This window comes from Eumetopias jubatus, unplaced genomic scaffold, assembly GCF_037043125.1.
Source record: "Eumetopias jubatus isolate StellerSeaLion01/CBP00866 unplaced genomic scaffold, mEumJub1_p1.0 scaffold_27, whole genome shotgun sequence".
Lineage (NCBI taxonomy): Eukaryota > Metazoa > Chordata > Mammalia > Carnivora > Otariidae > Eumetopias > Eumetopias jubatus.
Window position 1 is genome coordinate 973,461 of NW_028274833.1, and position 14,296 is coordinate 987,756.

Here is a 14,296-nt window from a genome sequence, read left to right on the forward strand (position 1 = left end):
TCCTCTGAGCCACCCAGGCACCCCTATTTAGATTTTTCTTAAAGATCTAATTTTGTGTTTGGTCTTGATGCTAGATTGTGGTTATGGTTATGGGAATAATTTACCTTTTACTTTCTTGTAATCAGTCTGGAACTAATGACACGTAAAGAAAAAATAACATGGAAAAATCTTAGGAATAGTGCAACAGGGTTTAAGTGCAGTTAGGCTTCCTGATAGTGAACCCTAGTTTCTCTAATGAGCAGTAATTGTAGAAAGAGTCTCTAACCATTTAGAATCTGTTTTCTTTAAGACAATTATGTGATTGCCAAGATTTTTTTTTTTACAGCTCTGGGTGGTTATAATTGTGTCAACAGGATTCCTGTTCAAACTGAATTGCCTAATGCCTTTTTTTTTTCTTTTTTTTTTGAGAGAGTGAACGAGCAGGCAGGATGGGGGATGGGTCTAGTGCGGGTAGAGGGAGAGAGACAATCTTGAGCAGGCTCCCCACCCCAAGCAGAGCTTGACACAGGACTCAGTCTCACGACCCTGAGATCATGACCTGAGCTGAAATCAGGAATTAGATGCTTAACCACCTGAGCTGCCCAGAAGCCCCTACAGAATCCCACTTTTATGCTTTAGTTTTTCAGGTTGGATTTTGATTATTTTCCAATGCTGGAAAAATTACGTGAAATTAGGAAACTTCGTGGACATAAATACTGGAGGAAATCATGAAATAATCTATGATAATATTTTTTTAAAAGGACATATTTTGATTGTGGTTGATTAACCATACATGTCTTTTATCAAACATACCCATTTTTTTGTTTGCTCATTTATTCATGAGGTATTACATAGTCTTCAGAGGCAGGCAATTTAATCACCAGTGGATTAATAATGAAGTGAGCATTGATTGGTTTCATTGAAAATGGCAAAATAGAAAGGGAACTGGGTCTCTTTCTGGTTATATTCAGGGCAAAATTGGTTGCACATTCAGTGTTAACAGAATGAACTTTTAAGGGCTAATAAGCTTGCTCATGCAAATTTGTGCCTGTACTTCGTTACTTACATAAGATTAATGTCATATCTGAATCAGGTGTAATGATGAATGAATATGAATCAGGAGCATACTGATTGGTGATTTCATATAAGATGAGAATGTTAGAATAAATATTTATGTTTTGAGACCTTGATTATTCTCTTTAAACTGCTTGATATTTTGCTATTAAAAGGAGGATATTGACCCAATTTTTATTATGAATGTAAAACATTTTAAACATCTGAATTAGCAGTTGGGATAGTCTTTGTAAATTCTTAGTTACAACAGTGTTCATTGCCTAATTGTTAAGTTCTTCTTGTTTTAGTCAAACTCAGCGAAGTCCCCATGTATTTTATCGTCATGATTTAATCAACCAACTTCAGCACAATCATGCCTTAGTTACTTTGGTAGCAGAAAACCTTGCAACTTACATGAATATTGTTCGACTGTATGCTAGAGGTATGTATAATAACTAAAATTAACTATTGGGGATCAAGCATAGGCTTCCCTTCCCTGGTTTTTGTTTGTCCTCGGTGTTAATTACCTCAGAAATGAAAATACATACATTTTTCCTAGATCAGAAAATCAAGTCCAATACTCCTATACATCTACTCGGTCTTTCAAAACTTATACCAGTTAAACTTTAGTTCAGCTTTTCAAGGCCTGTTACTCAGTGCTTATCTTTGCACATCTGGGAGCTCTGTCTGCTCTTACCACACTCGTTGATACTCTCTTGGGTATTTACCTAACTTACTTTAAATTTTTGCATTCTTCTTGCCACGCTGCTTTTCAAGAAAACTTGATTAACAATTCCTTTGTTAATTTTGACCAACTTTGTTTTGGAATAATACATTACAGTTCTTAATAACCCCGAATTAACATTTTCCATTGTTCAAAAAAATTACTAGAAATTTACAGGATAAATGACATGTTCTTATTGGTTCTCAGAATGTGAAACTGTTTAAATATGTTAAGATAAACTTTCCTCTGGTTTACAACGGAAACCTTTTTAATATTTGCCATATGAGGACTCTCGATGCTTTAAAGATCATTTCCAATATTATTTGTCCTTATCAAAAGTTTTATTAGAATCTGTGTGTGCTTGAACACACAAAGTATTCTTCATACATCTATACCTCCTCCGTATTACACCAGATTCATAGACAAACAGACAAAAACCCCGCTGACTTATAGGCCCAATTTTGTGTATTTGAGTACAGAGAAGAAAATTTTTCCATTTTCCAATTGAAAACCAGATTGAGCATAATGTGGAACTGAAAGTACTACTCTGTGGACATGCTTATGTCAGGATGTGTAGAATTGAGTTATATATTTAAAATGGGGATATTTTTAATACTCATTGTTTGACTAGAATAATAGGCTCTGTACTTGTGCTTGTGCCTTAGATGGTTGAGGTGTGTGTGGTTTGATGGTTTGATCCCCACATTGTTACTGATTTATACTTAGCTTTATAAAAGTTATAGAAACAAAATGGAAAACTTAAGCAACTTTTTAGATACACCTAATGATTGCATTGGCTTCCTGTTCCTTTTATATTTTACCCAGTGTATCCATTCTGGTCCTGGGGCTAGAAAAGCAGTCTAAGCATCAGATGTTATAATTGGCCTCATTTTAGGTTCTAGTGTTCCTTCTTAGCAAAATGATAGGATAGGGAAGGTACTATAGGCATGAAACTTTGTGATTTTTCTCTAGCAAGAGCAGCCAAAATCAGTGAGAATAAGCTAGAATTTTAAATGTAGTTCTCGTGAGATTTTTAGGATGTTAAATTTTATTCCTGGTAGAGAGCCCTCCTAATGCCAATTAAGACTTTTCCTAAAAGGAATCACCTACATAGTAAGCTTCAGTGATAAGTTTAATTTACTTCCATCTTTATGTGATTTTATGTTATTTTAATGTCATTATCAGTAAAAACCAAATTGCCAAGGCTATCAGTCAGATGGGGCACATGTGGATTTCTCCCTCACTAGGATCCTATTCCATTTAGTCAAATTGTATCTATGTTCTTGGCATCTCTCACTTTCATGACCTCAAGAATGTCAGCATTTTTTTTTAAGATTGTATTTATTTGAGAGAGAGGAAGAGAGCATGAGAGGGGGAAGGGGCAAAGGGAGAAGGAGAAACAGATACCCCTCTAAGCCCAACTCGGGGCTCGATCCCAGGATCCTGGGATCATGACCTGAGCCTAAGGCAGATGCTTAACTGACTGAGTGACCCAGGCTCCCCAAGAATGTCAGCATTCTTCATAGTCTTCTCTATATTGCTTTTTTGGAAGGTTAGAAATAAGAGTGCAAGCTTTAAATTTAGACAGTTTAAACTTAATCTGTATAAATTCTAAGTTAATTAAGCCTCTGTAGTTAAAATTTACCAAATTGGTAAAATGAAGATAACAAGACTATGTATTTCCTAAAGGAGTCAATATTTGCTAAAATGTAGTTTAGATTATTTTTTGCTTAGAGACAGAGAGAGCATGTGCAGAGGGAAGGGGCAGAGGGGGAGACATAAGCGGACTCCCTGATGAGCAAGGAGCCCAGTGTAGGGCTCCATCCCAGGATCAGGAGATCATGACCTGAGCCAAAGGCAGACGCTTAACTGACTGAGCCACCCAGGTGCCCTAAAATGGGGTTTGCTCCTAAAACTTTTAACATTAAATTACTTCTGACCTAGAGCTAAAAAACAACACAAACTGTGGTGATTACATTTATATAAGAAGCATGTTTCTTGTTCTCCTGAAATGACAACATACACTATCAGATAATACAAGATTCCCACAGTTCACTGATACTTGTTCAGTGTCATTTCATTGGTGTTATACATTTGCCCACACTGCATTGTGTTTCTAGAATGCATCTTTGGTTTTGGAAGAGGTTAGTGCCCCAGTGGTATGGCCAGCTAATTGCACTTCTACTTTTAGTAACTTATGAAAATCCTTTCCAACTTTTATACATGGAAATAAAAATGAGCTCTGATGACCCCTTCTTAGTGAGCTACATATACCTCAGTATTTCCTCAGTCACATTTTTTTAAATGCACCAACAAAGTATGATACAATTCAATTTAGTTCATTAGAATGGATCCTTTGCACTGATTTGCACTTAGAGTTTTAGGTGTCATTTTCTTTCTGGATAAGGATTATGAGGACTTACACTAATTATAGAACACATTGAAATTCATTTAGACCTTTTCTAAGGACTGACACTGCAGTACCCCGTTCCCATTCTCTGATTTCATTTTCAGGACTATTTTCAGGACTACTTGCCAACTTAAAGTTCTCTTTGCAAGGGTCATTCAACAAGAGTGCTTTGGTAGAATGACATGTTCTGACTCGGTTCACTTAGTAGTTCTACCTCATTTCTATTTGTGAGCCATGAAGAACTTTTAGATATTTGTGGGTTATTGTAATTTACAAAGTACTTTTACCTAGTATTTTGATTTTATTGAGCTAGTAACTCTCTGGAGGCCTACAGTAGGAAAGTACAGGATGAGACTTGAACATTTTAATGCCATAAGTTGTATATAAAGAACTATATTGGCATGTCAAAAAGATAAAGAAGTTATTGCTCACTAGGTCAATCTGTAATACTTGGAGCATCATAATAATGATACTATGGATCATAGCCTTTTCAGTATATAAGTGCTTGAGTCCATAGTGATATAAATGAATAAATGAAGGAGAATGTCAACTAAAAATATAGGAAAAAATAACAGATGAAAAAAAAAAACTAGTGAGTTAAATTTTGATGAGGACCAAAATAATGACATAGTATCAGAATATCATTCCACAAATTATTATATCTTTTGTGGTATTTCTTGTCAAAGTTACATAACCTGAATGAAACTAGAGGTAACATGAACCCAAATTAAGTGGCATTGGACAAGAGTTTGTTTGTTTTTAAGATTTTATGTGTCAGAGAGAGAGGGAGAGCATAAGCAGGGGGAGCACAGGCAGAGGGAGAAGCAGACTCCCCACTGAGCAGGGAGCCCGATGTGGGACTCAATCCCAGGACCCTGAGATCATGACCTGAGCTGAAGGCAGACGTTTAACCAACTGAGCCACCCAGGCACCCTAAGCAGTTTTTTATTCTTTAAAATGGTCTATCAAGATAAGAAACATGAAAAAGAACTGAGGAATCTCTAGGCTTAAGGAAATGACCTCATGCAACATAAGAGCCTAAATTTGATTCTGGACTGGGGAAAAAAGGAAAGCATAAAGTACATTATTGGGATTGGATGTTATTGGGATGAAATTTAAATATAGGCTGTGGATCAGATAATACTCTTATTAATCTTAAAATCAGATGAGTATACTGGGGTTTATGTCTTTTTTATTTGTAAATATAGTTTTAAGGGGTAAAGTAACTGGTATCCAGTTTACCTTCAAATGGTTAACAAAACTGATAAATATCTACATAAAATAGAAACCTTATAAAACAAATGGACAGAATGTAAATAATTATATGTATCTGGGTAAAGTATAGTTCCTTCTATTATTTTTATGCTTTGAAAACATTATATCAAAAAAGAAAGTTACACAAAGCTCTCCTCTCCTCCCACCAATTGATCTGCCAAGTAAACCCACACACATTTTTAGACAAAAGTATTTAAGGTATAAAAAGCAGCTAAAGTGGTAGTCCAGAGTTTAGTCTCATAGTATTTTAAGTTCAGTGCTCTGAAAAACCAGAAAACTTATATATAGTGGGAAAAATTTTCTCTAATTTTGGAAGCTTAAGGTTTGGTGCAATTGATGATTCTCAAGAAGTTGTAAAATTGCTGGCAGGTGCTTACTCATAAGGAAAATACAAAACAGTCATAATATGTGGGTCTGCTTTCTTTACTGAAATTGAAATAACATTTCTAAACATTCTGTATTATCCATCTTTATAGTAAGTCATGGTTTTACATCCAGTTGCTGTTTTTCTGATGTGGAAAAATTTGGAAAACCTGGGTTGCCTTTAACAATTTTAAAAGGATTAGAATTCTTTGGTATCATTACTGACACAATCAAGTTTTTTTGTTTTTAAGATTGTATTTATTTGACAGAGAGGCAGCGCGAGAGAGAACACAAGCAGGGGGAGTAGGAGAGGGAGAAGCAGGCTTCCTGCAGAGCAGGGAGCCCCATGTGGGCTCAATCCCAAGACCCTGGGATCATGACCTGAGCTGAAGGCAGACGCTTAACGACTGAGCCACCCAGGCGTCCCTGACACAATCAAGTTTTAAGAGATATTTAACACATGTATCAGTACTTATTACTAAAAAGGAATTGTATAATTTCCAAATCCTTTGTAACTTGCTTCAAAAGTTTGAAATAAATGTCTTTGATTCCTAAATTGTTGACCGTGCTTGCTGGAGGCATTTAATTGCCCCATCTTCTGTTCTGCATACAGACCAGCTTGGTTCCAGACAGAGGGCTTTATCCAAGCCTTCTAATTCTTTTGGGATGTTCTTTTGCCTGATACTGAATTGAATAAACAGACTTACGAGAATTTTTTTTTAAGAAAAGGTTTTTATAAGTCTGAATTGACTTTTTGAATAAAACATCTCACATACACACAAAATAGTGTACATGATATTTTTAGGACAATATATACTTTTTAATTTTTTCCTTTTCTTTTTCACCGACTAAGGATTTTTTACCTACCAAGGATTTTTCACCTACCATATGTGATATTAATAAAGGAAGTCCAAAGTACTTACTAATTTTTTATTTTAAAAATTGGATTTCCCACTGAGTCTAGGCCCAGTTATATTGGTTTTTGTAATCATATTGGGAGGGTAGGGTTTTTTTTAATATTTGAGGCAAATATTTAATATTTGAGACATTGGTACTCTGGTGCTGGGGTACTTTGATAACTATCAAATATATTAGCACCTTAGTCACCCTAATTTTTCTATGAGTGCCCTTAGTGGTATTTGTTACTCTAAAATTCTTTTCCTAAAATTCTTTTCCTGTAAGAAAAGTTTTAGTATTAGTGAGGGAAAACATCATAAACTGTACTCACAGATTGCTTCAGTATATATGAAGAATGAAAGGGAGTTGTGCTGAAAAGTTTTTGATTGTACATCAGTGGATTTTATTTTCCTTTTGGCTATGTAAAATGTTAATTTTGTGGGGAAAATTGGATATGTCAATACCACTATTATAGGTTGCCTGATAATAAGTGATTATTGACCTTATAATTTCCTTAAGTAAAAGTTAGCATTGATGTGGATATACATGTGTATTATGCATAATTTTTGTTAATTTGCAGACCATGAAGACTATGACCCACAAACTGTGAGGCTTGGAAGTAGATACAGTCATGTTCAAGAAGTCCAAGAACGGCTTAACTTCCTTAGGTTGGTTTTAAGCAATTAGTGCTGTTCTCTTTAAGGCACAGATAACAAATGCAGTGTTAATATTCATTATAGCTGTACTTAATGTGGCCATTCCACCCTGCAGCTGCATATTTTCCCACATAAAAAGCATTGCCAAAAGTTTAATGTAACACTTCCTATGTGTTCATTTTTAAATACTTTAAAATTAGTTGCTAAGCTTTAACTTTAGTCTTTTTTTTTTGAGGACTGCATTTTATGTTTCATAATATAGTTTATGTTAGAAATAAAAGTTCATTCATTACACATTTTCATACTTCAAAGTATAAGACAAAAACAGTCAGCTCTAGAGAACTACATTTTAATTAAGGCTATCATGGCAGTAAGGAACAGGGTTTTGGTAGCTTTAACAAAAGTTAATCTAAAGCTGTATGTAATATTCAGATGTGGTTAAGGAAAAATTGCCTGACTTAAAAAAAAACTAAATATTGTGTTAGGCTGAATTAGTATGTTTAGCATTTAATGACGTGTGTATGTGGATATGTAAAGATAGCTTAAATAATAGATTGCTTAGGAATGCAATAACCAGATCCTAGCAAAAAAGCATATTTGAATCATAAATATTGTTAAAAAAAATACTGAGGCTCTTTTTCATAAAATCTGTTGTGTTTATTATTTTCATTAATTTTGGGGGATTTTCTCCTTGGACTATGTTGTATAACTGGATTTCTGTTACTGAACCATGTAATAATTTGTGGAGAAATAGTTAGATTGACATAGTCTGTTCTCTAATTAATCTATGACTGCATTTAACAATTTTATAATATGTTGAATTGATCTCATCTTCTCCAGTACAAGTGTTTATATCATTTGAACTGGAGAAAAATTCTAGTTATCAAATTTTATGACATTTACTTAAAGTAAATGTTTTTTTAATCACCTGGATGAAAGGACATCCCTCCTATAGTGGGCTACTGTTGTTGATGGGTGTGTATTGTATCCTTTAGGTCTATTGGAAGAGAAAAATGGTTTGGAATTTATCTATTAATAAACATTAGTATCTGAAGTCCTTTTATATGTCTTGCTCTGTAAATACTTAGTAGTGCAGTGCTTTAAAGGCAAAAGAACTGAGAGTTAATGCTAGCTGTATATTTGACTTTGCAGTATTCACTTTAATCTGTATAGAAACTGTGAGGCATTGTTATTCCTATTGAAATAAATCTGCGATTCAGGTGGGTGAGGTAACTTGTTTGAAATCACATAACTGCATGTGATAGAACTGGACTCCTCATCTAATGTGTCTCACTTTAAAATCTATGGTTCTGTGATACCAGTAATTTCCCAAACTTACCTAGGAGTCTTAAGTTTGAAAAGTTTTGAATTTTACTGCAAAGAATAATGCATTTTTTGCATTTTATTATTCTGGACCTTATGTTCCTCAATTATATATGAAGGTGCAAAGGATTAGATAGGATTAAAATCCTCTTCATACACAGACTTAAAAGTAAGGACATCTTGGAGAACGTATATAATTAATACCCAAAAGAAGAAAACCACAGATGTTAAATAAATACTTCATACTTTATTGGACATGAAGCCACTATGATATTGTTAATAAAGAATTAAATGCAGAATTATTACTGTTAAAATTGGCTTCTTTTTTTTTAACTGTCATTCATAGAAATAGTAAACAGTAGGTGGAGGCAACTTAAGCTAGAGGAAATTAGAATCTGAAAAAGAGATACTTAAAGCAGACCATCATAATTTTACTTTATAATAATTTAATGGCTTTTTTTTTTTAGATTTTATTTATTTATTTGAGAGAGAAAGATACAGCAAGAGAGGGAACACAAGAAGGGGGAGTGGGAGAGGGAGAAGCAGGCTTCCCGCGGAGCAGGGGGCCTGATGCGGGGTTTGATCCCAGGACTCTGGGAGCATGACCTGAGCCGAAAGCAGACACTTAACGACTGAGCCACCCAGGTCCCCCGACTTAATGACTTTAGTAGTCACAGAATTAAAAAGCCCAGAAGAACGTCACTGAATATTATACTAATGATTACTGACATAGAAATGAGCTTAAATAACAATTCACTTACCTCTGAAAGTTATTTAGTGTAATAAGCCATTTTCTAGTCAAACCATATAAGTTTAGGAAACTAAACCGATATCTGGTTTCAAAAGCTGATCTTGTAGAGAACAAGGAAGAAATTTCTAGCTAGTATTTAGGTGAAGTCACATAGCTGAATTGTTGGCACTTTGCAGTTGCATCATAAATACATGCTTGTTAAGTAAATGAGGTTTTGGGTTTTTTTGCTGCTATATGTAAGAAATAAATTCTTTTGAAAGAATACCTCTTTAAGCTGTAATAAAAATTTATGTGTGATAAATTTAACTTTAAGCATATTGAAATAAATTGTGTTTCAGGATTATGTAGATCTTAATTACTGATTTTTTAAATTTTTCCAAGATTTTTATTGAAGGATGGCCAACTGTGGCTCTGTGCTCCTCAGGCAAAACAAATCTGGAAATGCTTAGCAGAGAATGCAGTTTACCTTTGTGATCGTGAAGCCTGTTTTAAGTGGTATTCCAAGTTAATGGGTGATGAACCAGACTTAGATCCTGATATTAATAAGGACTTCTTTGAAAGTAAAGTGCTTCAGCTTGATCCCTCCCTGTTAACTGAAAATGGAATGAAATGTTTTGAACGATTCTTCAAAGCAGTTAATTGTCGTGAAGGGAAACTAGTAGCAAAAAGAAGAGCCTATATGATGGATGATTTGGAACTAATAGGATTAGACTACCTTTGGAGGGTAAGTGAGAAGTAGGAACTCTTGTTTGCAGACATTGTACCTGAGGTCGTTTTTTAAATATACTTAAACCATAATTTTGCCTATAAGTTACTTGTATTTATCCCCTGCTTTGATGTTTGTCATAGGAATCTGGGGGGAGAAATTGTTCATCTTTAGCTGCTGCTTATATCACATCTGTTTGCCAGTGGCTTGGGTTTTTTTCCCCCTCAATTTTTTCTTTTACCATCTGCCACTGGTATTCTTGTTTGACTTCACCCAGAATCTTTTCAGATGTATATGAGTATACCATCCATTGTCTACCCACACGTTTTTCATCCACCCCTCAGGAAAGTTGTTGTCTCTTTTACTTAGGTTTTGGGAGTTAATTGTATGTTTAATGCCAAAATGAATAATGGACAGAAGAGAAGACTCTTACTTGGGAGGAACTTTGAGTTAATACCTTTATTGACACTTTAATTTTTTATTTGTTTAAGTATCAGAGAAAAGTTTAGCTGTATTCTATTTAAGGTTAACATTGCCATTTTGGTAGTGTAAATAAATCATGTTGCCATCTTAAATCTAACCTGTTATAAGTTACATATTTCAACTTTTACTTTATTTTTGTTGTATTGAGTTTTTCTTGTTCTTTGTATTTTTTTTTTTTTTGCAAACTGTAGGTAGACTAAGATTTTCTGTCATTTTTCATTAAAGTTGGTGATTTTCAAATATTTTTAAAAAGCTGTAACCTCTATAAAAAAAAAATTATGTAATACCAGTTGAATTACTCCTTGAAAATCTCCCAGCTTGTCTACCAATTGCAGAGTTAAATAATATTGATTAAAATTTATTTTATCCTTTTCATTTTTAAGCAAATATCTCTATTCAGAGCACCTACATTTTATATATATTAATCCTTTATTTTCAGGCTTATTTAATTTTATCTTGCCTCATTTAAGTGCCATGTTAAAATAGTTCTTGAATGTTACTAATACTCTAATTTTTGGATCTAGGTTGTGATTCAGAGTAATGATGACATTGCCAACAGAGCTATAGATCTCCTTAAAGAGATATATACAAACCTTGGCCCCAGGTTACAGGTCAATCAGGTGAGGTTTCAAGTGCATAAAAACTTCTGCTTCAGCTAGGTCAGAAGTACTCTTGTGTTTAGAGGAAGCTTTTTAAACTTATGACTAGAAATTAATTTTTTAACTCATCAAAATATTTAAGTATTTAATCCACATTTGTCCCTTATAAAATACTAACTGAAAGAATGTTGGCTTGGTAATTATCCTTAGGTTGTTAGTATTATGTCAAACAAAATTATTCATTATTTATGTTGAGATAGCCAAAAGTTTAACTGATTTGACCCTTGGTCCCAAACGTTTTTTTCTTGTTGTTTTTAAAAATTGGTTTAATCACTTATTTTCTTGTTAGCAGCTTCCTTCTGTGTATTATATTACTGGATAAATATGTAATTGATAGTTACCTACAAGTTGAAATTCTATTTTATTTTTTAAATTACTGACTGCCATATTTGTTTTTGAAGCAACTAAACTATCTTGCTTTGGCCTATTACTTATAGGTGGTTATCCATGAAGACTTCATCCAATCTTGCTTTGATCATTTGAAAGCCTCATATGATACATTATGTGTTTTGGATGGTGATGAAGACAGTATTAATTGTGCAAGACAGGAAGCCATTCGAATGGTTCGAGTATTAACTGTTTTAAGGGAATACATAAATGAATGTGACAGCGATTATCATGAGGAAAGAACAATTCTACCTATGTCAAGGTTTGTTAAGAAATTGATCCACTAGTTAATGTGGATCACTAGACCACTATCCACTAGATAATGTGATTTTTCCTAGCCAATTAATTAGGGAAGTAATGACTTTATAGGTTAAGGGGCAGTAAAGAAAATTTTCATTCTGGATTTCTGTGTCCTACATTTTAAAAACAGTATTCGCATTCTTGTAGATGTTATTTTGGTTTTTTTTGTTTGTTTGCTTTTTTAAGATTTTATTTATTTATTTAACAGAGAGAGACACAGTGAGAGAGGGAACACAAACAGGGGGATTGGGAGAGGAGAAGCAGGCTTCCTGCGGAGCAGGGAGCCCGATGCAGGGCTTGATCCCAGCACCCTGGGATCATGACCTGAGCCGAAGGCAGACGCTTAACGACTAAGCCACCCAGGCATCCTGTAATTTTCGTTTAAGTAGCAAATTTTGATTTATATTGTCGTTAAATACAATTTTTCTTTTTTCTGTTTTCTTTGTTTTCTTTCTTTTCTTCCTGCCTCCCTTCCTGTCTTTTTGTTTGGTTTGGTTCCAAGTTATTATTACCTATTAAGTGGGAATGGTATTTTACAGCTGCTGTATATTTTTATTTTAATGATACTCATTCACACTAGTAAAAATAAAATTCTTTTTTTTTAAGATTTTATTTATTCATTTGAGACACAGAGATAGAGAGAGCGAGAGAGAGAGAGAGAGCATGAGCAGGGAGAGAGGCAGAGGGAGAGGGAGAAGCAGGCTCCCCGCTGAGCCAGGAGCCCGATGTGAGGCTCGATCCCAGGATCCTGGGATCATGACCTGAGCCGAAGGCAGACGCTTAACAGTCTGAGCCACCCAGGTGCCCCAAAAATAAAATTCTCAAAAGCTACTTATTTAACAGATACGAAGAAGAAAGTCTTAAAGTGATCTTTGCTAAATTTTCTTTAGATTTGGGAACTATAAAATAAATAATTTACTAAATTAAATGTTAGTATAATAAATTATAAATCAATTCAGTATTATACAATATAAATCATAATCGTAAATTAAGTAGACAGCAAGCTAACTTATTTAAAAAATAGTTCAAATGGCATTTCAGATTGGGGAGAAGTTTATAGAGTAAGTACTGTCAGATTTTTTTAAATAGTGATCACTTTTATAAATAAATGTAGAATGTTTCTTGAATATTTTTGTTTTGTATCTTATCTGTGAGAAGAGAGTATTGCAAGGTAAGTATTTTTGAGTGACTTTTGTTTTTAAGAATTTTTGTAAATGTTTAATGGAATGTTAATGCATTTTAATATTTCTGTTGATACTTTTCAAGTTGAAATGTATCTCTTCTACATTTGAAAATATTCTTAGGTATTGAACTTTTGTAGCTTAAAATTAACTGATATCTGTTACAACTTATCATAAAGTGGAAATCTTTGGTTCTGCAGCCATAGAAACAAAGATTAACCAGTGGAATATAATCATATTGTATTTCCAAAATTAACTATGATTTCATAATTTACAGAAACAAAGTTATTTTTAATATTCTAAAAAAAGTATATTTAACTATCTTCCTCATAATAATAAAATAGTTGTCCCAGCTTCATGTTTAATCTGCTGAATATGATTGTACATTTTTTTAATTTTTAATTCTTTTAATTTAAATATTTTTTTAGAGCATTCCGTGGTAAACACCTCTCTCTTATAGTTCGATTTCCAAACCATGGCAGACAGGTTGAGGACTTGGACATATGGTCTCATACAAATGATACAGTTGGTTCAGTACGACGATGTATTCTCAACCGTATTAAAGCAAATGTAGCCCATACAAAAATTGAACTCTTCGTGGGTGGTGAGCTAATAGATTCTGAAGATGACAGAAAACTAATAGGACAATTAAACTTAAAAGATAAATCATTAAGTACATACATAATTTTCAAATACTCCCAAAGAATTAAACGTTGAAGCTGTTTTTCATTCATTCAGTAAATGTTTAATGAGACTTATACACAGTTTTCTCCATTAAGTTTTTGGGTTATAACCCTGAAAAAGATAGGTATCATCACACTAGTATAGTGGAGAAAGTAAGACTACTAAATGTTTTTTTTTAATAGAACTTTTTAAATATTTCTAAAATTAAAGCATGAAATATTTTTTAGTCTTTTGATATAACAAATTTCTGTATTTTGTGGAAGTATTTTTTCCTGTCTTTGCTACTAATATATTCTGTCATTTTTAGGTGATTACAGCTAAACTTACCCAAGTAAGTTCCAATATGCCGTCAAGCCCCGATAGTTCTTCTGATTCTTCAACTGGATCACCGGGCAACCATTGTAATCACTACAGTGATGGTCCCAATCCAGAAGTGGAAAGTTGTTTGCCTGGAGTGGTAAGTTA

General features: G+C 33.7%; 1 protein-coding gene across 1 annotated transcript in view; it reads left to right on the top strand.

Moving 5' to 3' along the window:
* LOC148162011 (ubiquitin carboxyl-terminal hydrolase 9X-like) overlaps positions 1 to 14,296 on the top strand; it is a 111,584-nt gene that overhangs the window by 77,551 nt on the left and 19,737 nt on the right. The window contains 7 exon segments of the mRNA XM_088020454.1: positions 1,341 to 1,474; positions 7,282 to 7,369; positions 9,813 to 10,155; positions 11,145 to 11,240; positions 11,717 to 11,928; positions 13,576 to 13,815; positions 14,138 to 14,288. Of these exon segments, the coding sequence (XP_087876580.1) occupies positions 1,341 to 1,474; positions 7,282 to 7,369; positions 9,813 to 10,155; positions 11,145 to 11,240; positions 11,717 to 11,928; positions 13,576 to 13,815; positions 14,138 to 14,288 (1,264 nt within the window).